A 26,651-nucleotide genomic window follows, 5' to 3' on the forward strand; every position below is an offset into this window, starting at 1 on the left:
AGCAGCTACTGCATCGTCACTATTTATCCTAGGATCATGGTTCATACCTCATTCTCTTCAGAATAAAGCTGGCTTTCAAACGGTACCACTTGCATGCTCATACCGTATAACAAAAGGCGGGGAAAATGATGTCAAAATGAAAATTTCGGAGGGAAATTTTTTTTTCTCGAACTTTGCCCCCCCCTGGACCCCCCCTGTGTGAACGTAGCCATCTAAAAAAATCTGATAAATAGTACTTGGTACACTGAATGCGTGTGCCAAATTTCAAGTTTCTATCTTGAATAGTAAGGGCGGGAGAAATTTTATCAAGAATTTCCACAATGCCCCAAATTACCATAAAACACTATGATCTCAGGGAAAAAATTTCCTGAGACATCCCTAATTACCCTAGGGTCATGTGTCGCCCATATTCTCTTCTGAATAGAACTCCCTTTCAGGCGGTACCATTCACATGTCTTCATCATGTATCTAAGGCGGGAAATTCCCGAAAAAAGGGATTTTTTGATCTAAATTTCCCTTTTTTCAAATTTTAGCCCCTCTGGACCCCCCTGTTTTAACGCAGAAATCTGAAAAAAAATCTGTTAAATACTACTCGGTGGACTGAATGTTTGTGCACAATTTCAATTTTCTAGGTGCAAAAATAAGCCCACCAAAAAATAAAATTCAGAAAATGCCCCATGTTACCCTATACAGAAGTATATTTTGAAAAAATTCACTGAGACGTCCCTAATTACCCTAGAATAATGATTCGGCCGTCATTCTCTTCAGAATAGAACTGCCTTTCAGACGGTATGACTTACGTGTCCCCATCATGCATGTGAGGCAGGAAAATCCTGAAAAACGGGATTTTAGGGGTAAAAATATCCCTTTTTTCACCCCTTTGCCCCTCTAGTTCCCCCCCTGTTTCAACTCACAAATCTGAAAAAAAAATCTGGTAAATACTACTCGGTGGACTGAATGTTTGTGCAAAATTTCAATTTTCTACGTGGATAAATAAGCCCGCCAAAAAATATTGAACATAGGCTTAGTAAATGAGAAAATAAATTTTAGACTTATGACGTCATCACCTCCTATGTCTGGACGCAGGAAGGTCTGGGACCATACGTAATGTCTTCTACAATGCCTCTGGACTTGAAAAAAAAAACCGGACGAAAAAGCTCAGATAGAAGAGAAATAACGCAATGTACCATGAAAAATGCGTATGGTACAAACAGCTCCATAAGAGCAATGGATTTGAATCCCATTGTATCGACCACTTGTCCTTCTACACAACTATTACCAATTTTTGTCAGAAAATATTACTTTTACCAGTTTTACCCCTTTTAAGATGACCATGGACCACTTTACTACAAACGTGAGGGACTTTCTAGAGGGCATGGTGGCAGGAAAGAGCGGGGAGGGGGCGAAGAAGACTACAATTAATGGACAATATCAAAACAGAAAAATCATACGTGAAGACGAAGAAGTTAGCGCAAGACCGAGGAGCATGGAAGCTTCTCAGTTGCGGCAAGTGACCTGCCAGTAATGGCAGAATGTGTATGGTGATGATGAATTTCTATACCGAATACTTTCAACGTTTTAACTGGAAATCCAATCGGAAAACAACCATTAGGAAGACCTAAGTGCAGATGGGAGGACAATATTAAGATGGATCTCGCAGAGATAGGAAAACAATGTAGAAACTGGATCCAGTTGGCTAAGGACAGAAATCAATGGAGAGCTTTTGCGAACGCGGCATTGAATCTCTGGGTTCCATAGGGTTAGTTACTTATAACCGACTAAGCCTATGTAGGGCCTATACCAACTGTGCTACTAGGGCTCATGTTGGTTCGGAAACATGCCGAGATTTACAGGAATTCTGAACAGAATTTGGACCAAGTCAATGCCTAAAAAGACGAACTGACCTATACTTACTTACATATACTACTTGGTCACGTTGTATGGGATTTCTGTTATTTTGCAATGAAAATACAAAGCTTTTAAGAAATATTTCACCACAAGATTTTTTAAAACATTAGGTCACTCTTACTGCTTTTCGATGCACATAACATGCCTAAAACGGAAGAACCGAGGGAAGTGATCATTGCCAGTGATTTGTCAATGAATTGTTTTCTGTGAATCTATTAGGAAATTATGTCAGATAGCGTCATTGATTATGTGTTTGTGTCTCCCCCTTTTTTCATTCACTCCATCACACCTGAAATTTAGCGTATGTCCATTGGCCCTAAACGAATGTAACGCTTACGTAATATGTTTTATTCTTTCTCTTCCCATCACCTCCCAATAGGAAAAGCATGTGCTTTATCCGGATGACGGTAGTTAAAAAAAAAAAAAAAAAAAATCAACCCAATGTTATGTGAAAGTGTAAGCTCTTTGGGAATTTTGGATTTGCCATTTAATCCAACCAACATCCTGGAGCCACCTATCACTAGAAGCCCACGGGACGGGTGATTGAAGAAGAGTTTCTCTATATATTTAGGTCATGCAAACAGCTGAGTGCAGTCAGTTTCTTAGTGAAAGCGAAACAAGAAAGGTGAAGCTGTAAGAAACTGCGTCGTCTTCATTCAAAGGAGAACTTGCCGCCACAATGGTGAGTGATCCCCTTCTTTTCAATTATGGATTTACTCGTGTGTTTCCATTGCGTAAATTGTGTTTCCATAATTTCACCAACAGTAGTGCAATAAGAAAGTGCTGGAATTCAACAGTGAAATTTTAGTAACAGTGATTATTTCAAGCTAAGTTTAATATTTGCAATTGCAAACACATAAATGACTCATCATCTATGTTACAACTCTGAGTGCACACACCGAGAATTGAATCTGGAACCATGTACTGCAATGGCAAGGATATTAACGATTTATGTACATAATTTGTTACTAATACGAAATGATTTTTTTTTTAGTTTAATGTCCTATTATTATACCCTTTATGCTAAAGGAAATGGATGCTTAATGAATGTGAATGATTGTGAAATTAAATTTGTGTGTTCTCCCACTGGGAATCGAATCCGGGACTACGTGAACCAAAGGCACATGCTAGCAACTAGACCAGCGGGAAGGGCTTTGTTACTACTATATAGCAAATGAATGTTCGATTTGTTTATATATATATATATATATATATATATATATATATATATATATATATATTTAAAAAAGTTTTTTTTAATTCTAGTGAAAAAACTTAGCTTATGATTTTCGTTATCACATCGTTAAAAAAAAACTTTATTCTAAAAGTGACATAGTGCAATGTCTCCTTTCATTATCCGGTGCTTTTATGATATTTTATTTATTTATTATTTCTTTTTTTCAAAATTACGAAGCATTTGATAATGCATCTCCAATATCTGTGTTGAATTTATTTCTGGAATATCCGACACCAAACGTTTTACGAGTTACATCAACATTTGAAATTTTTAAATATATATCACTAGGATGCTGCTTTATTATTTAATGAGTTTTAAAAATTTGAAATATCACTGTAATTATTTTATTATAATGTTAATAACGTTTTCTCCCATGCCGCATTCGAGGCAGTTTTACTTAGTCGTCAGAAATTTCAAGATCTCTTTTGAAACTTAATACAGGTTTAGTGATGGAGCGCTCATCTCTAATGCTTAAAGTATCTCCTTCCACCCCAGCTCGTTCCAAGTAAATTTTGTGGTGACTAAATACTGTGTGACTTAGTTTTCTTGGGGTTTTCACGTTTCTTTGCACTTTCGTTACTCCACCATTTCGTTCATAACAGTTCATCAATATCTCCTTTAGCCTTGAAGCATAATCGTTGTACATTAAACTTCTCTTAAAAAAAAAAAAAAAAAAAATCATTTTAGTTCATATTCAGACTGTTGTTGTCTAGTGACTTTTATAATGCTATACCATAACGAAGGATCATGAATTAGTTAAGTAGAATCATCTCTTGATATTTTTTTCTCCATCGTGTACATAGGAATCGGGTAATTTCGCTTTGAATATTGGTGGAGAAATCCCAATCTAAATTGAAGATCTGGTGGAAGAATCAGACAAATAAATATGTATACATTTCTGCATTCTTCAGAAACGAAAGAAGAAGAAGTTTTGAATTAGAATACGCTGAAAATCATATCATGTGCTCGTATTTGCTTATTTTTTACTTCTTTCCAATATATATATATATGCGTCCAGAAGTCGGTATTTTGACCGAACAGGTTTTATCCTGCCCTATTTGCCGAACAAAGGCGAGTTCACTACGTTTCGGAGCCATTCTTTTTAGTAATTCTAAATGATATACATATGAAAAACGGGAACTAAAGACAAAACATGGCTTTATATATTTTAAAGAGAATAATAAGCTCATAAAATTTGAAAATGTGTTAGTGACTGAAAGCAATGAAGTTTTCTTGTTTTGAAATTGATATATTACACATACCACTATGAAAAAAAAAGGATATATTCTAAAATCAAACATGCATAGTATTGCGCATCAAAGAGGTCTAAAATTGCCGAGATTAGAAAAGGATATTAATGAAATAAAATCTGTAGCTTGGATCTCATTGTTCTGTTACTCAGAGAAGGCAAATATAAATTATAGTGGTTTAATGATCCTTCCCCACCATCAAGGGGACCGTTTGCTTAAAGTGGGAGCCGAACCAGTACCCGAGTTTGTGTCTATGGCGAGCACCCCCACTGAGAATCAAATCTAGGCCCGCGTTTACCACTTGACCACGAATGAGCACAAAAAATGATTGATAGAATAATAAGGCCAGCTGCACAATGACCAGAGGCAAAAACAACCAAGCTGAGGTAGATGGATGCAGTAGATGATGCGGAGAGACAACCTGGAGAGATCTTTGTCTAGCACGTGCTAGAGGGAGTAAGCGGTACAAGATTTTTGTCATGTGTTCATAATACTGTACGTTGGCTAGGTTGTTCTATCTCTTGGTCAATGTGGGCAGGACTAAAGTAGGACGAATCCAAAACGTATCGATTAAAGTCCGCACACTAAAGTTTATTCATCAATTAAATCTACTTGGCGCAGAATATCTTATTCAGCATTTCGGTCCCACAAATAGAGCTAAATGGTTAGTATGGAAGCTTTTGATGCGATGATTCCTTGCTTGATGACCAGTGAGAAATCTCAAGAGTCCGTTACAGTAGGATGTAAAACTAAACAAACAATAAACGTTGAACCACTGAGTCATTGCGACTATCGAGGAACGTAATATTGCATATTCTTGTGAAAGGCAAGCCGGAAACATACGATAAAATTGAATAACGAGCAAATAAAAAGAGAAAAATAGCATTTATAAAACTAAACTAGATTGTTTCTAATATGTAACTCGCTATTCTCAATTTATAAGCCAATGAGCATTTTACAAAGCAGGTCTGCACCCATGAAAAGAAAAGTATCATTTATCTAGTATAACTTACTGTAATGTTTCACGTAGAAAAGTCATCATGGTTGGGAACAGATTAGATACATTTGGATACTGGGACGTTAAACTCAAAATCAATCAACCAATCTATCTGGAATAATAGTAATAATTTTAAAAATTATAATCATTTTTGTTAAGAAACTCTGACTATTATACGAAGATTATTGTACCCGTTCACGCAGTAGCGTACGCGGAATTTCAACAAGATGAGGGAGGGGGTCAAGCTTCCAAATTCATATCGTTTCAGGATTTTTAAATATTTTTTCATAGTATCTTGCTGAAGAGGTGTGTTAAAATCTGGATACACCATTGTTATTAAATATACTTTGTCTTAAGAGTAAAGAATTTTTACTTATGTGTATGCATATTATTCCAATATTAATAAGATTATATAAAGAAAAACATTTAAAGAACACATATTTGTATGATTCTAAAAAGTAAAGAAGAATGTGTTTCCACCTGGAATTGAAGCTTAGACCCACATACACGAAAGCCAAATAATAGTAGTAGTAATAATAATAATAATAATAATAATAATAATAATAATAATAATAATAATAATAATAATAATAATAATAATAATAATAATAATAATAATAATAATAATATCTTACATATTACAACAATGAAAAATCTTAGATTAATACAGGGTTGTCTTCTGCTCCCGGGCGGATTCGGAACTTAGTTTTGAAGGATTGGAATTTAGCATCCGTTTGAACACCTAGACTACATGAGGCGTCGATCTACAGCTTAATGTCGGATCCGATTCACGTGAGATTTTATCGTGAGTCGAATCCGGATCTCCCACGTCGGAAACCGGTACTCTAGCCATTGTAAGCATGACAGAGTTGGGGGACACAGTGGCTCAGTGGTAGAACATTTACCTCTGGTGCATGGGGTCCTTGGTTCGATCCCCGGCCAAATAAGTTTGTGGTGGACAACATCGTGTCGTGTCCGTGAGTTTTCTTGGGGTACTCCTGTTTCTTCCCATGCTCGCATTCCACTAATTCTTCCATCATCATTCACTTGCCTTAATCATCGTCTCCTTTATCCTAAAGGGCATAATTGTGGAACGTAAAACTTAAATAGGTGTGGATTGTATAATATTATTTCATTAATTTCTTATCTAATTTGACTTTTTAATTGAATTTTGTCCAATCCTGGCCATTAAGAGGTTACGCCCTTTATTTGGCAAATCTGCTATAAGAATTATTTAATTTTATATATGGGACATGAATAATCTAAATCAATTAATGAAAAATTAGATACATCAAAGTAATGGAATATTACATCTGATAGTTTCTAAGAAACACTGATTATAAATGGAACTTAATTTTGTTTATGAAAGAAATAAGACAAAATTAAACGCTTCGTGTAATTAAGATGAAGGATTTCGAAGGTATCCTTGAAATGACTGGAGATAACATTAGAATGAGCTGGCTAGAGACCAGAAACTTAATACAAGAACTGAGAGTAAAGGTTATGAGTTCGTGACTCTGCAAAGGAAATTTGACCTACATGAATTCACTGCCGGCAACTCAGAAAAAAAAAGAAAGAAAAGTGAAGCGCTAAGTTTTATATATATATATATATATATATATATATATATATATATAAAAATATTTTCAATTTGAAATCTTCCTAATATTTCCAGTACTTCAGAGATGACCATCTTCTTGACAAATGACAGAACAAATATGGAGACAGTTGAGTAATTGATAAAGCTTATGCATAGCAAAACAAATTAACTTTACGCCTTGTTCTAAATAATTTCGTACACGAGATATTTATGTTTTCGTAAATTTAGCCAAAAGATGTCATTTGGAGTTTAGCCTCCTACTTTTGAAAAATATATACACATTTTAATCAATAGTATAAAGCATTTTAATCTATATATCGGGTAGTCTTTCCTCTTCCCCATTCGCAAACAAAATCTGAAGTGATGCAGCTGATTTGACCTTATTGTGTATCTGACGAAAGTGGCAAAGAAACTTTTCGTTGTCATGAATTTATCCACAATTATCCTGTAGCTACATATCACTCCTTTTATAGAGAAGTGGGGGCTCGGTAGCTCAGAGGTAGAGCGCTCTCATCTGGTGTAAAAGGTCCTGGTTCAATCCCAGAACAAGTGAGTTTCTTGTCCACATCAATACTCCATAATATTTCATGTGCATACTAAGCTCGTTAAGATATACCATCATGTTAAGTTTAATCAGTGCCAGATGCGTTTCATGAATCGTGTGCGGTGTATATACAGTAGCTACTATTCTTATGAAGGACAATATATTAAAAAACCCAACTAAAACGTAATTGCTGTGTGTCTACCTCTCACAGATATATATTCTTTTCCATTAGTACCGGTACTTGATCTGTTAAGTTATTGCTTGAAATATTATGTATTTAGGAAAGTTAAACGAAATGCACGAAACCGTTCAGAAACGAAAGTAAGTGTTAAGTGGAAATGATTCATATGAAAAGGGAAAGGAACAAGCAATAATAATAAAAATAAGAAGAAAAAATAACACCATCTTATTATCTCTTCAGTTTCTGCGTGAAGAAGAAACTTTCACTTACAATAATAATAATAATAATAATAATAAAGCAAATGCTTAAACCGGAAACAACATGTTTCCTCTAAGTTCCGTTTTTGTTTGTTTGTACTGTATTGCAACACTGTACAATATGGTCAAAAAGGCCTGCATGTGTTACAGGATAAGCACAGACACCTTGTCTACATACTATTGACAAGAATGACATAGCAATTAAGCGCAATTGTGTTTTCTTTTGTTTGCTAGAATCTTTAGTTTAACGTCTCACGAATGAACCTGTAGGTTAAAGGGGCGAAGAAGAAAAAGACACGTGTAAACGAATTATAATATATATATATATATATATATATATATATATATATATATATATATATATATATATATATATATATATATATTAAAAAAAAGAATGTGAACCGACTTAACAAAAAGCACTGAAAAACAGAAAATAATAATAATAATAATAATAATAATAATAATAATAATAATAATAATAATAATAATAATAATAATAATAATAATAATAATAATAATAAAGCGCTTAAAATCAGAAAAGGATTTATTACTATTATCTACAAAAGATTTTTGAAGTCATACCACACCGAACGAATTAATGTCTAGTATAAACTTATTTCGATGTGATTTTATGAGACATTAATATGTTTAGTATAAACTAACTAACTAACTCTATGGCCTATGGAACCTGGAGGTTCAATGCCGCGTTCACAAAAGCTCTCCACTGACTTCTATCCTTAGCTAACTGCATCCAGTTTCTACTTTGTATTCCAATTTCTGCGAGATCCATCTTAATATTGTCCTCCCATCTGCGCCTAGGTCTTCCTAATGGTCGTTTTCCGATTGGTCTTCCAGTCAAGACTTTGAAAGCGTTTCTACTTTCTTCCATTCTAGCTACATGACCCGCCCAACTAAGCCTCCTAGACTTGACGATGAAGTTTCCGCCATTCCCCATTCCCGTTCCTCTTGGGTCCGAATATTCGTCTCAGGATCTTGTTCTCAAATACTTTCAGTCTATGTTCTTCCCTCAGAGTAAGTGACCATGTTTCGCAGCCATACAGAACAACAGGCATGATTATCGTTAGAATTCGCGACTAGTAATAAATTATTTTCTGCCTTTAGACGTTTTATTATAATTTTCTACATTTTATATTTTTTAAACAAGAGTTTAGGAATGATCCCAAAAATGGATCAAAAGATTCCAATCTTGACCAACAATTAGTTTTTGGATCAGGGGCTACAAAATTTTTGAACGGACCCCCCTAAATCGAGTTTTTGTATTTTCTATGGAATAAGCACATCATACTGAGTTAAGTGATAGTTTGTGTTTAGCTACATTTATGTATAGTTCTCCAGACATAAGGCCCACAAAAACATTTTTGATTGAAATATATTGGATCTTTTGATCCAAAAAAGTCTTTATTTTCTGCTTTTTAGTACATTTTTGAAGTCAATTATTTTTGTTTACAAGTGCTTATTTCTTACTTTTTAATGTCTTTTTGAAGATGGTTATTTTTCTTTTAACTTTATTTAATCGGCAATGACCTAAGCATCCATCACTAAAGTATTAAAGCATTTGGAGAAAGGTAGCTGGTTAGTGGGTACAAAGAGTTTTCTTAACCCCTTTGTTATATGCAACCAATCTTACTTTGTTGAATATTTGGTTTGCCAAATATTTTAGGATATATTTTTTCATCCAGCGTAGCAGGAATTATTTGACTTTCTTCATAATTAATTAATTATTTTTTAAAAAAATCAAATTTTTGTACTTAAGAACTTTCCTTTGGAATAGTTTATTCCATGAGCTCCTTCGTGGTTAAGCTGTTAGCGTAAACACCTTTGGCGTGGAAGACCCGGGTTCGATTCCCGGCGAGAGCTCATGTGGTTTGGATTCCACTCCCGTCTCATATAGCCTCGCTGCTGAAAGGGATGTTAAACTCAAAATCAACTCTCAACAGATTATTCCATTGCTAAAAACCGCATCGAAATATGGCCAACGGTTCTCGAGTCCGTTAAAAAAAGAGCTGGTGAAATGAGTGTTTGTGTCATAATCCACACATAGGTTCCTCAATCTATGCTGAAGATCAACATAAACCTTTTTAGTTTTCTTGACGGGGTATTGTCCTCATTCACACTAGGAAATAGTAGAATGGTAGAATCAATATATATAAAATACAGTAAGTGTTACTTTTTCATACTACCTTGCTCAACCGCCTTGTGTATGTCAGTTGGTAAAATATTACCCACCATAAAACTCACGTCGTCTGGAAAGAGATTCAAACCAATGTAATCTTTTTACTTAAATGACTGGGAACAAATTACATAGTATAGAAAACAATAACTAATGTGTAGAATAGATGATATTACTCATATTGTACTCAAAATTAAGGAATAACAGCTGAACTATTATGATGCTAAACTCTCTACTTCTTTTGAAGGGCAATTATTGTTGAGTGGCAGAGATATCACCTCTGCTGCGAGGGAACTCTGATTCGATTTCAGGCAATGTGAGTTTCCGGGCGACAACAAACATCGTGTCCACAAGATTTTTCAGGGCTCTCTTATTGTCTCCCACATGTACATTTCACCAGTTCTTTTCATAATCATTCACTTTCATTAATCATCCACTTTCACAATTATTCCTTGCTTCTACAGAACATCATTGTTGGACATAAAAACATGTTGCTTTTATTACAAATATGAAGCCCAGCCCTTTGATATTTTTCATGAACTTTTAGTAGTATTTCATTAGTATTACTATTATTAACACGAAATTCAACAAATTTTCATATTTTATGAAGAAGAAGAAAATAATACTAACTCTTGAAACTTTCACTTAATTTAAAATTCATTCCAAGGACTACATTGGTACTTCATTTCTAAGAAACAAACAACGCAATGGTGCCAAGTATGTTAATAACGTGTTTTGAAGCGTGAATAGTGTAAGCACGATTTGATTCTTGAAGCTGGGATCAGGGTTGGAAGCAAATAAAGTTTCATTTTAATAATGATGCATGCCAATTAACAAAAGAGTACTAAAACAGCACATTCATCTCTCGTTTCAACGAACAGAAACTGTCGACTGTCCGAATCTTATAAGAAGTCTGTAGTGACTAATATTCTCAATTGGATCAACATTACAACAGAAAGAGGACTAACACAGTATTGTATTTTTAATCAAGCACACTAGCCAATTTAATAGTATAAAATAATAGTATACATGTGTACGCTAAATATAAACGATAACAGAGTAAATTCAACACTTTTAGGGGGGTACGGTGTGGTAGAGCGTTCACCTCCGGTGGTTGAGGTCCCTGGTTCGATCCCAGCTTGCGCCGTGTGGACTTTGTGGTGGGCAAACACTGTGCTCGTGGGTTTTCTCGGAGTTCCCCGTTTCCTCCCACATTCTTCATTCCACCATTTTCATTCATTTCTTATAATCACCGTCTCCTTTAGCCTAACCGTGGGACGTAAAACTTAAAGATTTCATTTCATTTTTCAACACTTTTAGTTTAAAATCAGGATTGTCAAACTTACTTGACTGCTCCGAATTTTTCCCATTACCTCCGATCTCCGTTAAAGGAAGGTCCGTAAAAGCAAGGGATGAGTTAATGTCACTTTATTTCTCATAAAAGTTTTAATGTTACAAGAGTAAATTATAAGTAATAATCGTATTGAATACCGCAATAAACAAGAAACTATCTGTGGTTCAATTATGGTGCTCGTGAGAGTCCTAATGTTTAACATGGTCTAAGCTTCGATTCAAGGTGAGGGCGCAGAATTATCAATCTTTAATTCGTATCACGATATGGTTAAAGAGTAACTTGAATTAATAGGTAGGAAATTTACATCAATCATGGCCAATCATATTCTTCGTATATTGTAAATCCATGGAATTCAGTTTTAATACGCATAAATGTAAAAGTAGCCTAGCAACACATACATTGGGGTAAACGTTGGGAAAGAACAGACTAACCAATTGCCAACATTGCTCCTATATGTTCTAACTGGCTGCTTTCATGAGTATTAGTCAATCAACTTATTTCTCGACAACGTAGAACCAACAAACATTTTGTGTAGTTCATATTTGCAACCTTTACCTACGCTGCGCCAACGTATTTTAATATTGAAAAAACCTCAATCGGGAATATCAAAATAGTTGGTTAAACAGTATGAAATGTTAGTTGGCCATCTTACGGCTTAAAACGCATTAGGACAATGAATTTTTCAACTTTAATTTTACAATTATCCTTTACTAAAAATGCAGAAAATTAACTTATGTAGGACTACACAAGTATGCTACTACCGTACACGATGTTATTTGTTTAAGTTAATGTTACTTTTCAGAATCAAGGCTGTATGACACATGAACCTACAGTTTATAGTAGAACCCGAAACACCAGAATGCGTTCAATACTCTCCCACTGGGAATTGAACCCAGATTCCCGTGCACCGAAGACCCGTGCTCTAGAAAGTAGACAGCAAGGAGGACTGTGAAACTGTAGAGAGGCTCTACAAAACTCAATTGTTAACACAAAATAACTTTCATTTCAGAATAAGGACAAGCATCTCTCTACGCTTCTTACGAATTCAGTTAGCATTTAATATCCCTAGTGATCATAACTGCCCTTTAATTTAAAAGAAAAATATTTCTTTTAGTTTACTGTCTCATGAAATGCCCTTTAGGCAAAGGAGAGGTATGATTATTGAAAATGAATGATTGTGAAATTAAATTGTTTGTGCTTTCCCACCGGGAATCGAAGGCACATGTGCTAGCTATAAGACAAGCGGAGAGAACTCCATTAATTAACTGTAGAGAAAGAATGTCAGAGATAATTTTGTTAATATATACATAAGTGACTGTTCATCCTTTGTTATGTATGTTAATCTGATAGTGTATTATTTTAGTACAGTGCTATTTCTGCAATAATTTAATATTTTTTCTTGAATTCTTATTCCTAATATATTTTTGATATATCCAATAAATTTGTTTTGACGTTATTCACACATTATTATTAGATGTTGCTCTTTTTTTCGGAAAAAAGAAAGAAAATTCAATTTCAGCAAATCATTGTAAAGAAATACTGGAGAAATAATTTGACAGATAATACGAATATTTCTTTCTGTGAAATCAAAACAAAATTTTTCATATTTTATTAATCTTGTTGAAATTTGATGTTTTAGTAAATTTTAATAAAACAATAAATATCAATGAAGGGCATTATTGTGGCTCACCTCTAAATTAGATAACTGGTTCATATGTTGGAATCCTATCGTATCATGTGGGTTTTGAGGTATACATAAAAAAATGTGTGCATGCACTTATTTAGATTATTCTATTTTCTACTGCCTTACCTCCATATTAATTTCTCACTTGTATGATTTCTTCAACCAGGGGCGGATCCAGGACCGACTTCTTGGGGGGGCGGTGGGTTGTCATACTGCTACTTTTAAGGGCTCCAAACTTTGCGATGGGTTGCCCCCCTCTGGATCCGCCCCTGTCTTCAACACATACTCGTTGAGTTTCAGAGTGGGATTTAGCGTTCCGTTCAGCAGCGAGACCATATGAGACGTGGAACTATACTATCTTAACATAACATTCGTACCACACGAGTTCTTACCGGGGATCGAACCCAGGTTTCCCGAATTGATGACGCGTACGCATATGCATTCTTGTATATAAAAGATACGCTAAATGATAGTGAAAGGAAAATGTAAAAAATTGATAAGAATACGCGTATCGAAAGATAATTCATGTATCAAGAAGCAGATGTTACCAAGAGGCCAAAGTGTGTAAAAAAAATCCTTGAATTTACCTTAAGTAACTACCTACCAGAGATGTTTGTTTGTTATTAATATCTTAATGGGCTTCACCTCAGGACTTTATTCCGTTTTCATTTAGAAAGTAAAGAATCTTTTGTCTTTGGTTTAAGGTTGACTTATTAATGTTTCGCCGTTCACTTTGAAGTTAAAATGTTGGACTAATTCTTGTAAATAAATGACCATTGTCCCCATTAACCTTAATCAAAGCTGGGAAATTCTCAGGATGTACGGCGTGGTACACATTGAGGTCAATGCAGTGAACCCAAAACATTATGCACCTCACCTGTTTAATTTAAGGTCCATTACTGGAAAATGAGAATTTCCGTTGTAGCATTTAGTGACCAAATCTTTTTAAGAACTTCCAATCACAGAACTCTCTACAAACTATAGACTGCCTGATGGCACATACATACTTCAATGCCTTTCACGCTAGTTTATAAAATAACACAAAACAGCGTATTTAGAGCATTGCTTGTTGCTCCCTTCAACTTCTGTCATTTCCTTGGACAGAATTAAGACACACCCCTTGAAGCTAAGAACAAAGGAAAGTCAGATTCTTTTTCAATTCTCTTACAGTTCATTTCTCTGAAAATGACCATTGGCATTGTCCTAAATTACTTTCACGACACATCTCACAAGATGATCTCACAATTTTGTTGTTACTGTTAGTTTATGTAATTGTAAAATCTGATTTCTTTGCAGTGGTCTTCTTGTTCACCTCAACCATAGGTTGGTGAGCAACATGAAAATTTTAAAACTTTTCTCTCCCTTGGGAGAGCTGTTTTATAATCTAATAAAGTCTCTTCTTCGTAAGTGCATCTAGATATTCTATCCTCGGTCTTCCTCTTCCTGGTTTTCTTTCTGCCAGCACGATGATCCAATCGGAGTACAGAATAAGATCCTTAAGCATGCTGTTCCTTCTTTTTCCTATCATCTTCATGATCTGTCGTCTTTCATTAGCTTCCTTTAGTTCGTCTTCATTCCTTTTCCTTTTGGTCCATGATATGTGCAGCATTCTGCGAAAACACCACATTTCAAATGCTTCCAGCTTGGATACTTCAGCTTTTCTCAATGTCCACGTCTGTGATCCGTAAAGCGCCACACTTCATATCAGGGTCTTAATAAATCGTTTACGAACTTCCAACGATACATTTCTTGATGTTAGCAGCCCTCTTTTCCTATTGAATGCTTGTTTAGCCTGCTCTATTCTGGAAGTTACGTCTTTTTCACTTTTTTCCGTCTGAGGATATTAGACTTCCGTCTGAGGATATAGGGGAACACTTTAACGTCTTCGATTTTCTCTCCATCTAGTCATACGTTTGCCCCTTCCTGTCCTGCTCTTGTCCACTTTATCACTTTGGTTTTCTTCTTATTTATCTTCATTTTGTAGTGGTATTAAATTTTTTATTATTATTACTATTATATTATTATTACATAAGAAATATTATTTCACCATTAAACACAAAGATCTATCTTTAAAATGTTAGTATAATCCAAATTTTATTATTATTATTTTAAATAACGATTACACTCAGAATGGTAGAATGATTGTCAAATGATTAGTAATCCTTTCCCCTATTTAATTGGAAAGTTAGTAGAAGTACTGATCATTTGATCTCTATTGTTTCCAAGAAAAAGAAGTAGTGAAGTAGTGTCTGTGGCAGAGGTTGAATAGCTTATGAATCGGTACGCCAACTGCAAACCATTGCTTTATCTGCTTTTTGACACTTTAAGACAATAAGAACAATGATCTGAAGAATCGATAGTAAACAATTGGAAGGTGAAAGGAAGACCAATATAGTCCTACTTTTTCCCTCTCTCTCTCTCTCTCTTATGGAAGGTGGCTGGCGTACTTTCACGGCCATCGCGAGCGTTGTTCGACCGTGTTTCCCACTAGGCTGTTCTTAAGTGAGAAAGTTCATGCTTCATTCCATCAGCTGGTAGATTCTCTGCAGTTAAATGAGGAGTACATTGCCCTTTGTTTTGCAGATCATCTACCATATTCTACAGCAGGATACTTCATGAGAAACTTTATTATTATTTTTTTTTAAATATGGCATAAGTACAATACAGGGTAGGCCCTCCATTTATTTCAATCAGGAAGTTTACTTTCTTTTATATTATTTATTAATGAGAGATCTCGTTGGACATGCTGCTTTTTTCTTCATAATTTTTAAAATAATTGAGGAAGCATCTATAATGCCCAAGCAGCACAGACAGACGGCTGGTTAGCGAACTGCCAAAGATGGTCCTATGCTGTAACCATTGAGATAATGGCTGTAACTGAAGAATTCTGATCATTTAATCAACGTAGCCCCAACGAAAAAAGTGAAATTGTGATTGGGAGTGTGATGTTGAAACTGTTGTATAAGTTATGGCAAATTGTTGGTCTGCCAACATACACTTAAAAACAATGTTGGGTTAACGAATTTTTAAACTTTATTTTTACAATGATTTATTCCCAACCATGTCTATATCGAGGCTATTAAGTATGCTGCTAGCGTAGTTTAGTGATAGAGAGAGGAATTGCTGCTTCGATCTCAGGCATAAACCTGGTGGAAAATGTTGTGTTCGCGGTCACCCTTCTTCTTTATCCTTCAGGACATAATCGTCGAATATTCAATTAAATATTTTATTTCATACTCAGAATAAAAGAAAAACAAAATAATTACAAATTTGAGCTTCATAGTGATATAGTATTTTAAGAAATAAGGTGACCAGTGTCTTTGATTGTTTATTGTCGCATTATTAGACCTTCCCATGTATGACTTGGGCTAGTAGATTAGCCAACTGCAAACGTAGATCCTTTGTTATAACTGGCTTTTTTGCCGAGCACTATAGTGATCACACAGAGTCGTGAAGCTTGACCTAAATCTACCGACTTCAACACCCAATACAACGCGAAGGTATGTCCTGGTCGTCAACCCTCATCTATGAAATTATGTCAGTTTCGTCTCCCGCGTTTTACGGAGAACATCTCCTGAGGTTTTAGTGTTGTCAGATTGCCGCTGAATTTCATTTTGTTAATTTTTGTTGTTGGTTTATATTGTTATTATTACCGTTTAAATCGCATAATTGTTAGTGTTCGCGTTAAATTTCTTTAAGTGCTTTTTTGTTGCTCTTTCAGTATATCTTCTCAGTTTGGCAACATATATTTCTGTCTTTTACATTTTCTTATGTCTGCGTTCGGACGGCAGCTCAACTTATCGTCTCGAATTCTTCCGATGCATCATACGTGAAGCAAATCAGTTCTGTGATTGGTGTAGGGCCCAGGCTTCACGAGTCCTCGCAGTCACTATAGCCAACAAACTTATTTTCCAATGTAGACTCAATGAATATTTTATGTATGTCGAAACCCAGATTTATACTCACGTAGACCCAATATATATTATGGTTGCAGAAACTGCAATTGGGAGTACAGCATCAAAACCGTTGGCAAATTCTTTACAGGACTTCTTACACTTTAAAATACATTGAACCGACGTACTTTTTTTCGAACTTTGTTTTTTACAATCAATTTCCAACATGCCGGCAATTAACCAACGTATGTCCAACCGAGTGTGCTACTAGGGTAATGGACAGGCGGCCATACTAGAAATAGTGACCACTTTGTATCAGCAAAAACTTCCTAGATTGGCCACTTGATTAAATTCCTGACTATGTATAGAACCATGTAAGTTATACGTGTGTATACGTGTATGTAGCAATAGTCTCTTGTTATATCGCTAGTTAATAACTTTTATGTGATTTATATATATATACATTTTTATCTCATCCCGCTGATCTAGTGACTAGAACGCACGCCTTTGGTGCACTTTGATTCCCGAGAAGAGAGTTTTGAAAAATTTGCACGCATTACGCTGGTTCGAATACTACCTTAAACTGTAGGTTCACGTCTCATATAGGCTTGATGCTGAAAAGGGACGTTAAACTTCAATAAACGAACAAACATAAGTTAGGAAGAGGTATCTTCATTTTTATGTCATTTCCAACTCCTTGTAATAATTAAAAATAACGTGGAAACTAACTAATGCTCTTTGTTTAGTGTCTAACTTGAAACTCCCTTAGCTCCCATTAATGTTTTCAGTGCTTATAACATTCCAAAACATAAGTGTAGTGAACCAACAGTCATTTAAGTTTGTACATACAAAAGGAAGTACATTTATGTGGTGGAAATGTATATATAACACCTAGGTAGAATATGAAAAGGACTACGCAATGATGTATCGTATTTGTACTGTTCATTATTGACACCAATCTTGTCAATTTTTGTCTTGTCCATGTACTTAATAACAGCTAGAAGCAAACAAGATGGAGACATGGAATGGAGGCAAATATTATGAGTGACTTGATCTTTGTTGCTTTAATATTCCTATTCGTAAATTCACGATCTGCATTCATGTGGCAACATTGGTGAAGTTCTCTATGGCACGCTGCACAGTGTTAGCAGACGATCCGCCATACAAAAAAAAAAAGAAAAGAAAGAAAGAAAGAAAGAAAGAAAGAAAAGAAAGAAAAGAAAAAGAAAAAAGAAAGAAAAAGAAATCTTTCAGTTTAACGTCCGACAGTTATGCCTTTTAGGCTAAGGGAGATGATGATCAAAGCAAATGAATGACAGTGGATGCATTGGTGGAATGAGAAAGTGGGAGGAAACGGAAGAACACCGAGAAAACCCACGGACACGATGTTGTCAACCAGAAATTTACATGGCCAGGAATCGAAGCAGGGACAGGCCGGTAGGCAGTCCAAAAATGTAGGAGGGGCCAGCAAAAATTTAGGGGGTTCGCCCCTAGACCCCCCCTGGATACGGGCCTGGGCAGGGACCCCACGCACAAAAGGTAAGCTCTCTGCCACTGAGCCACCCTGCTCCCCGATCCGCCATCCGAGTTGCTCCTCCCTCTGGAGAGAAAAATATAGGACCAGCAAAGAAAAGTTTGACAGTTTCTTGACGAACAACCTGCACAGTTTTCTCATTTTGAAGAAAACATAATTCATTTTTTCTCTCACACTGATGGTCGTAGCATAGTTTCTGTTGATGGTGGGAACTGTACATATTCCATGTTTTTGAGCCAAACTACCAAGATGATTTATACGAACTTTTTTTTTTTTTTTTTCTCCTGTAAATTTCACTCTTACCTTTGCAATGACAATCTTTCCTTGTTAACCTTTCCTAAACATTATGACGAAAGGGAAACTTCCGCTTTTCTCAAATTTTACATTACATTCTTTATAGACTACAACGAACTTCATTGTTGTTGACATCAGACACAATACTCATGTTTTTCACTGATTTTCATTCTTTCCTTTTGATGACAGGTATATGTTTTTCTGGTGTATATATCATAGTTCTATCTTGACATGTGACAAATTCTTCGACGAAATGGGGTGTTTTATCCAAACGAACAAGGAGTGAAAGTGAAAAACATCTTTATCGAGACATCTTTTAACAACACTTTCCTATAACAAAGGAAGTAAAAGCCTTTAGTTACGTTATTATTATTGTTATTATTATAATACTTAATAGCATTTTATAATACGCAAGTCAAAATTTTGTGTTCGCCCGCGTTTAGCACGATTAGTTTAACAGCTACAAGTAACCTAATCTGACAACCAGGTCAGTGATTCTTGCTTCCCAAAATTTCATTCAAAATTCCCTAAAATTTGATTGCAAACAGGAATATTTTATCATAGCTGACAAACCTTTAATCTACTTGTCAATCAGAATTGATCTTTAAATGAACGCAAATTGAAATGGTCGCAAACTAGAATGATCGCAAACTGGAATATAACTAGTCGCGGTTGGCTTTAGAGGGAGAGCGTGGCACATTGGTGAAAATTTAAATTTTATCGCTACGAGCTAAAGGCAGAAGTCTTATTAAATTTTATCGCTATATGCTAAAGACAGAAGTCTTATTACATTTTGTCGCTACAAGCTAAGGGCAGAAGTCTTATTAAATTTTATCGCTACAAGCTAAAGGCAGAAGTCTTATTAAATTTTATCGCTATAAGCTAAAGACAGAAGTCTTATTAAATGTTACCGCTACAAGCTAAAGGCAGAAGTCTTATTAAATTTTATCGCTACAAGCTAAAGGCAGAAGTCTTATTAAATTTTATCGCTAAAAGCTAAAGGCAGAAGTCTTACTTAACATATTAACTCTTGTGTTTGAAGCTGTATTTTAATGTTGCCTTCCTTTAAGAGCCGCCACTTTGGGGTCACTAAGCCAATAGAGTAGAAAAAAGGTAACCATTTTTTTTTTTCCTGTTTAACAAATAGTCTACAGAAAACTGAAAAGTAAAAAGCTAGAATGGAGGGATAAATTGAGAATTAAGATTAAGGTTACTATGTATACCAGGGGCGTCATTTGAGGAGGACAGGAGAATATTGCCCTCGTGAGTTTAAGAAACATATGATTCTTAATAAATTGTATTCTAAGATACTACTAAAAAAACGTGAAACTCATGTCGGTCGGTAATCTTGTCCCCCTACCGGCAAAATATGAATTACTGATGTATACAATAACAGCGCAATCCTAATAATAGTTTATTTACATTGTTAATTAACACTTTAGAAGCAGATGTGGCATATAAACACAGCCAATAGTTCCAGTGAGGACGCGTGTGGTATATAGACGGAGAAGACGAATGTGGTTTACAAGTCTCATTAATGTTTAATTTGTCAAATAAATCATTCTATATATTTTAATATAATAAAAATTCCGTTTGAATTGTCAATTTATTTATTTGTCTGAAACAAGGCTAGTTTATAACCCCCATCCTTAAAGGGTTAATAACACACATCCGATGTAAGTCATTTTTGATTTAGAGTCAAGGAGCCAGATCGATCACAGAAAGTGTTATCAATCTCTAGTCTGTAAAAACGGCTTCTTAACAATTCTCTGTCATAAAAAAGTGAATTGTTGTTAGATTTTTCCCTATATACTAATACAAATAAAAAGCTGAGCAATGTCTAATTGAATAAACATTATAGTTATCCACTTTTCCTCTTAAGAAAGGAAGATTTCTAAGCTATGAATTAATGTTAACAAGAAAGTTGTTTGAACTCAGAACGTTTGTTCACAAAGTTACTATTCCTCAATAATACGTGAATGAAAGTTTCAGTTGATCATGATTTGCTCTTTAGCACATTTTTTTATTTTTTATTATTGTGTTAGATCCTCACATGACACGGGATAGTTAATTCTATGTGAAATTAATATACCGTTATTCACCAATAAAAGTCCAGCATTCTTAATATAAAGCAGGAAAGAACTTTAATAATACAATATGTTATTTATTTATTACATTCCAAAGTTTGAAAATACTGTTCGTTTCCTTTTAATTACGACTTCACTTTCATCTTTAATTCTAACAAAGGAAAGGATGAGATATTGAGGATCGATTACTTTTATCTCCTTTCTTTAATATGGAATTCAAAATTTGTTACTAGATTGAGCTTTTAAGAACATGAAACACAATGAACTAATTACAATTTGTATTTTTTAAAAACTCGTTACGGTTAATGTAAGAAAAGTTAACAATATAACTAGTGTAGCCAGAATGTACCTTTCGGAGCAGCGAAAAGTGATAAATATAATGATAAATATAAAAATTCATATATAAGTATGTAAATGTGACTATTTCATGGAGTTTTATACCTCATTATGGTATATGTTCTACTAATACGTGATCACGAAAACACTTCGTATTATTGCTCAGCATATTATGTTACTAGTACACAAATCTTACATAGCTGCAGCGCAGGTAAAAATTATTAAAGCTGCCGGTAGTTAGAAAACATAAATTTTAATACCTTCGCCACTTTAGTAAAAATGTCTTTTTTCATCACTGAAGGATTCACGGGGAGGAGATGAGGCAACCACCTCGGCAAATGTTACCTTTTTAGACTTTTATGTCAAATATCGCACTACTTTATTCTGATTTGATGTAAAAGTTCGTATTTCCAACCTACACTAATTCCAGGTAGATAATCCGCTTTCTTGAAACAATCCTTCTGGATACGTTAGTACCTTTTATCATACATTGAAGGAACCCTAACATGTAAGATAATTAGTCTTACCATAAGAATTTCCTAAAATTCTTTTGAACGAATTTCTTGCATTTCCCTTCGTTTCAGTAAATCTTGTAACCTTCTAATGTTTTCTAAGGAAACAGTTTAGCTTGAGAGTAAACGATAAAGATTGTCCTTTCCTTTTTGGGCTTCAAAAATACATTTGATATCAGGAAAACTATCATTTTGCCTTTGAGAAGGGCCAAGAGTTAATTTCCCTAACAGGACAGAACGCCCATATTATGTCTAACATTATTTTTTCGCCAACAGACGTAATTGACATATATATCTTTTATACTGTATATCTTTAATTCCATAAGATTCATACTTTTCTTGGATATTAAATGAATATCTACTGTGTGCATATGTCCATGTTAGGTCCATAATGTCCATGGTATAATATGAACTTCATTGAATTCATAATACCCACATTGGATATCCACTAGATATCCATTGGACGTTCGTGTCATACGTGGGTCAAAGTCAAAATCTGGAAAGTTGAATGGTGTTCTTAATTCAGACTATAGTACGAAACGAATATAAATAGGCTACGAATTTAGAATAGATAAATGCTAATGTATAATAGGCGGCCAGTATGTAGCCTAATATATAAGAGAGGCTTGGAGCTAATGGTACCCTCTTGAAACTTTTAGTTATTTGATTAAATAAACATATGTTCTAAAAATAAACAGTCGAAGCTATAAGGTGAACTCCAGTTATTCTCCTCCAATTCTCTCGTTCCTCCTATCTTAGTGTTCTGAATAAGTGCCAAGATTTAAGCCCTATCCTATAACTTCTGTATTAGCGTCCATGACCATTTATCAGCGCTGAAGTTACAATAGAAATAGCCTGTTTCGCAATCTTTTTGTTTCCATCGTCAAAAGTTTTTTTTCCCATTTCATTTCTCGACGTCACCACAAAATACAAATGAACTACTACCAGTGGCGGCGATTGGACGTTAAAAGTGGGGGGGGGGGCAAGACTTGACGAAAGGTTGTATAACTAATAGAATACTATCTTTTTTGTTTAAAATACCGTATATCGTATTTCATATTTTATTAAGTAAATTGACAAGACCAAATATTAGTAGGTACTAGTGCTTTGTATCCTTAAACAGAGATTTGATTCCTTGCTGATGAACATCTTAAGATTCAAAACGGCTGATTAATATATTGAATCCTTGTAAGAAGTGAAAGTATCCTGGAATTGATGTGTTCCAATAGGTTAATTTTTTGGTTATTTTCCGTGGCAATTAAAACGCAATTTCTGCAGCTTTCTTAACTCTACGAAAGGACAACCATCACGTACTTACGCAACGACAAATATTATATGGCGCCATTTTTTCTATGAACCAGTAATACATACAAAAACTTCACATTTCCAAATGAAACTATATACATTAATCGGTTACTTCAAAAAAAGTGGGGAGCAACTGCCTCCCTATGCTCCCCCTAATCGCCGCCCGTGACTACTACATCGGAAACAAAAGACTAAAATCCTGAAACACGGTAGTATTCATAGTAAAAGGCACGCACGCAAAAAATGTTGAATCACGGCAACAAATAACCAAAAGTAACTGATGAGGTAATAAGAGGATCACAGTGAAAAGGGAAAATGTTGCAGCAACGTTTTTGTAAGGAAGGTGAGGTATCAGAAGAAGAAGAAGAAAAGAAAGAAAGTCGCAGAACATGTATGGCGCAGAATTACGTGGGTTGGCTGGAATTACACAGTCGCCAAAACAGGAGAGAAAAGTCTTAGACAGTTGAAGCATGACGACCGCTATCGCCACCCTACCATCTACCACCCACTGTCAAGGTGATGAACTAAAAGTAGGTCACTATAAAATTCAGCATCTTTCCCCTCCCCTTCGATGGTCACACCCCATCTAACAACAACCAAAGAATTATCCAGCCAGGCAGAAATGACAGTGCCAGCTTCTGTCATGGATTCTTTGTTCAGCAACAAAAGCATTATATAGATAGCAAGAAATCTGAATGAAAAGAGAAATGTTATAAAGTATTTAAAAATAAAGAGAGAGAGAGATATTAGAAGATTGTATTCTTTCTTCCGTTTTCGCATTTTGATCACCAATTTCACCATTGTAAGTATTGGTATAATTTTATTTGGGGACAAGTGAAGTGCAAAAGTAGCTCTACTTCCAATTCAATTCTTTCTGTTTGACTTCTCTATCCACTATTTAGCACATAAACAAAGAAAATTATACAGGGTGTTTCAAAACAATGTTTGGGAGGTGATTCCTGACACCAAGATAAGACAAAAAGTATAGACCAACTTGGGTGCACAAATGTTTCCTTTCGGAGTTATAGGCTGCCGAAAACATGAAAAAATGAACTTTAAAGGTCCATAGCTCCAAAACTAAGGGACCTACCGTAGTCGGGTCAAGATTCCACTTAGGAACTAATACGTGCAGTATCAAAAAAAAAAAAAAATAAGAATCCAAGGCACTCACGCAAAAATTTTTATAGAGGGAGTTTGGCTACGGGCATATCATTTGAAGTACTCACCAACTACCTCTATAAAAATTGTTGCGGAATACCGAAGGATTCTAAAACTTCGATATTCGGATAGGGTACATATTAGTTCCTAAATGAAGTCTTAACCCGACTACAGTAGGTCCATATTGGAGCTATGGACCTTTAAAGTTCAATTTTTCCTGTTTTCGGCAGCCTATAACTCCGAAAGGAGGCATTTGTGCACCCAGGTTGGTCTCTACTTTTTGCCTCATCTTGGTGTCAGGAATCACCTCCCAAACGTTGTCGTGTTGTTTTGAAACACCCTGTATAAAAGATGTTCAAGTATGTTTGAAGTTAACCTCTGCATCTTTCGTGTGGGAGACTCAGGAATGAAATAAAATATTTAACAACCTGCTACATATGGTCTATCAAAATAATGTAAACACTTGAAGAAAATATAACTTTTCTTATTAATACGACATGGGACCACCGTTGAACTGCATTTCTGATTCATCGAGGAATGGAGGAATAGAATCCACCTAATGATTTCCAGATAAGTGTTCTAACATTTCCCATGCAATGCAACAGTTACGTAAAACTTACAAGCAGTTGCTCATAAAGCATATGCAAAATGACCTCAAGATAAGGGGGGGGGGGGAGAAGGTTGAAGTTCTCAATTTATTTTTTTAAGACAAGTATGTTTTTTGTATATACATCTTAATAAGCTAAATGTTTATTTCCATAATATCTTGCGCAAGGGGCAGTTTGGGTAGGGTTAAAGCCCGTAACACTGCTATCAAGTATGCTTCTAATAAAACTTCATAACCAAGATGCTGAAGAAGAGACGTGAATCTCCGGTCACATAATCAAGATATTCAAGAGGCCAGGATGAAACTATTGTAAAATATTTACCGTCGTTCCGTTCGCATGTTTAATTTCCTCTTATTGCATTACGTATGTCATAATAAAGAACAATTATTACATGTGTTTTTCTTCTTCTTCATGACACAAATAAGTAACAGAGTTAATTTTATTTAAAAAAAAAAAAACTTACATAACATTAAATAGCAGTTAATTTGCTTAATATATGTGGTAATAACAGTATATTCAAGAATAAACTGTATAGCTAATAAAACGTGAGGAGTAATCGGAGCAAAACCACTAAGTTAGACATACTATTAAACCTGCTCTAAGCAAATTCAGCCAAAATAGTTGTTATTTGTCCCAGCAACGTCATATCAGATTCTGCTTGGGAAGAGGAAGCAAGAACCTCCGATATGAGTCCAGTTTAGTGTCTTTTATTGGTATATTTTATTCTATTAGATAATAAAAATATGTATATATCTCAAAATCAGGAAGTAGCAAGTGCCCCTTGTAGTTTCAAATGATGCCCCTGCTTTCCAAGTATGTTACCCCCCCCCCTACCTTCTTGATCTACTCAAATATCTTATAAAAAATAAAATTCTATTACATTCTCCAATTACAGTATTATATATGGGAATACTGTAGATATACGGTGACAGATAGAGTAATAATATGTTAAAAATGTGTTTCAAAATACTAAACAATCATATCTGGTGATTATTAACGCTTGATCAGAATTCCAGATACAGTTTATAAGGGCCCTAGCAGCACACTTGGTAGCAAGGATGCCTATCCTTCCCCTCAGTGCTTGGCCGCAGTCCCACTCAAATTTGCCACTTCTCTCTTTAAAGTTACCAAATATGCTAAAATCTCCAAATTTACCTCCAAATCCATCTACAAATTTTCCATTCTGCACTCAATTTATCATACTACTGTTTGATTTTGCCATTTTCAATTTAAAAATTATGTCTTCTGTTATGTTCTCGTGGGCGTAACCTGCGCCCTAAAACCTGCCTGTGTGCAACACTGCTTGTTAGGTTTTACGTAGGCTTATGCTAAGCATGGTTGAAAATTGGTAATTGTCAAAATAAAAATGAAGAATACGTCGAGTCAACGTATTTTAAAGTGTGTATATGCAACTGACATTTTATGAACATGAATCCAACAGTTTCGAGCTAGCTAATTACAAGTTTACTTATTTCGTAGGGGTTACGTTGGCAAATGCTCAGCAAAAGTCAATTGTAACGAGAGGCCGACATTGGCAATTGAATTGGTGGGCAAATGCTTGGTTTTAAAAAAAAAATATATAACGAAGGGCCAACGTTGGCAAGTGCTCGGCAAAACAGTCAATTGCAACGAGAGGCCAATGTTGACAATTGGCTAGTCTCCTGCTATTCGTTCTAATCTTCTCTCCTATTAAGGAAGCTATTTTGTATTTTAAAAAA

At 35.0% G+C, this 26,651-nt stretch overlaps 1 protein-coding gene across 2 annotated transcripts in view; it reads left to right on the plus strand.

Annotated features, from left to right (window-relative positions):
• Positions 1–2,432: 2,432 nt before the first annotated feature.
• The window catches only part of LOC145680663 (uncharacterized), a 45,095-nt gene continuing 20,876 nt past the window's right edge, over positions 2,433–26,651 (plus strand). Inside the window, exon 1 of one of the 2 annotated variants that reach the window (XM_081751445.1) lies at positions 2,433–2,590. In XM_081751445.1, the coding sequence (XP_081607571.1) occupies positions 2,588–2,590 (3 nt within the window). In that variant the 5' untranslated portion in view covers positions 2,433–2,587. The remainder of the gene's footprint in view (positions 2,591–26,651) is intronic. The other variant, XM_081751446.1, reaches the window with a different exon arrangement.

This window comes from Thermobia domestica, chromosome 3 (genome assembly GCF_964235325.1).
Source record: "Thermobia domestica chromosome 3, izTheDome1.hap1.1, whole genome shotgun sequence".
Lineage (NCBI taxonomy): Eukaryota > Metazoa > Arthropoda > Insecta > Zygentoma > Lepismatidae > Thermobia > Thermobia domestica.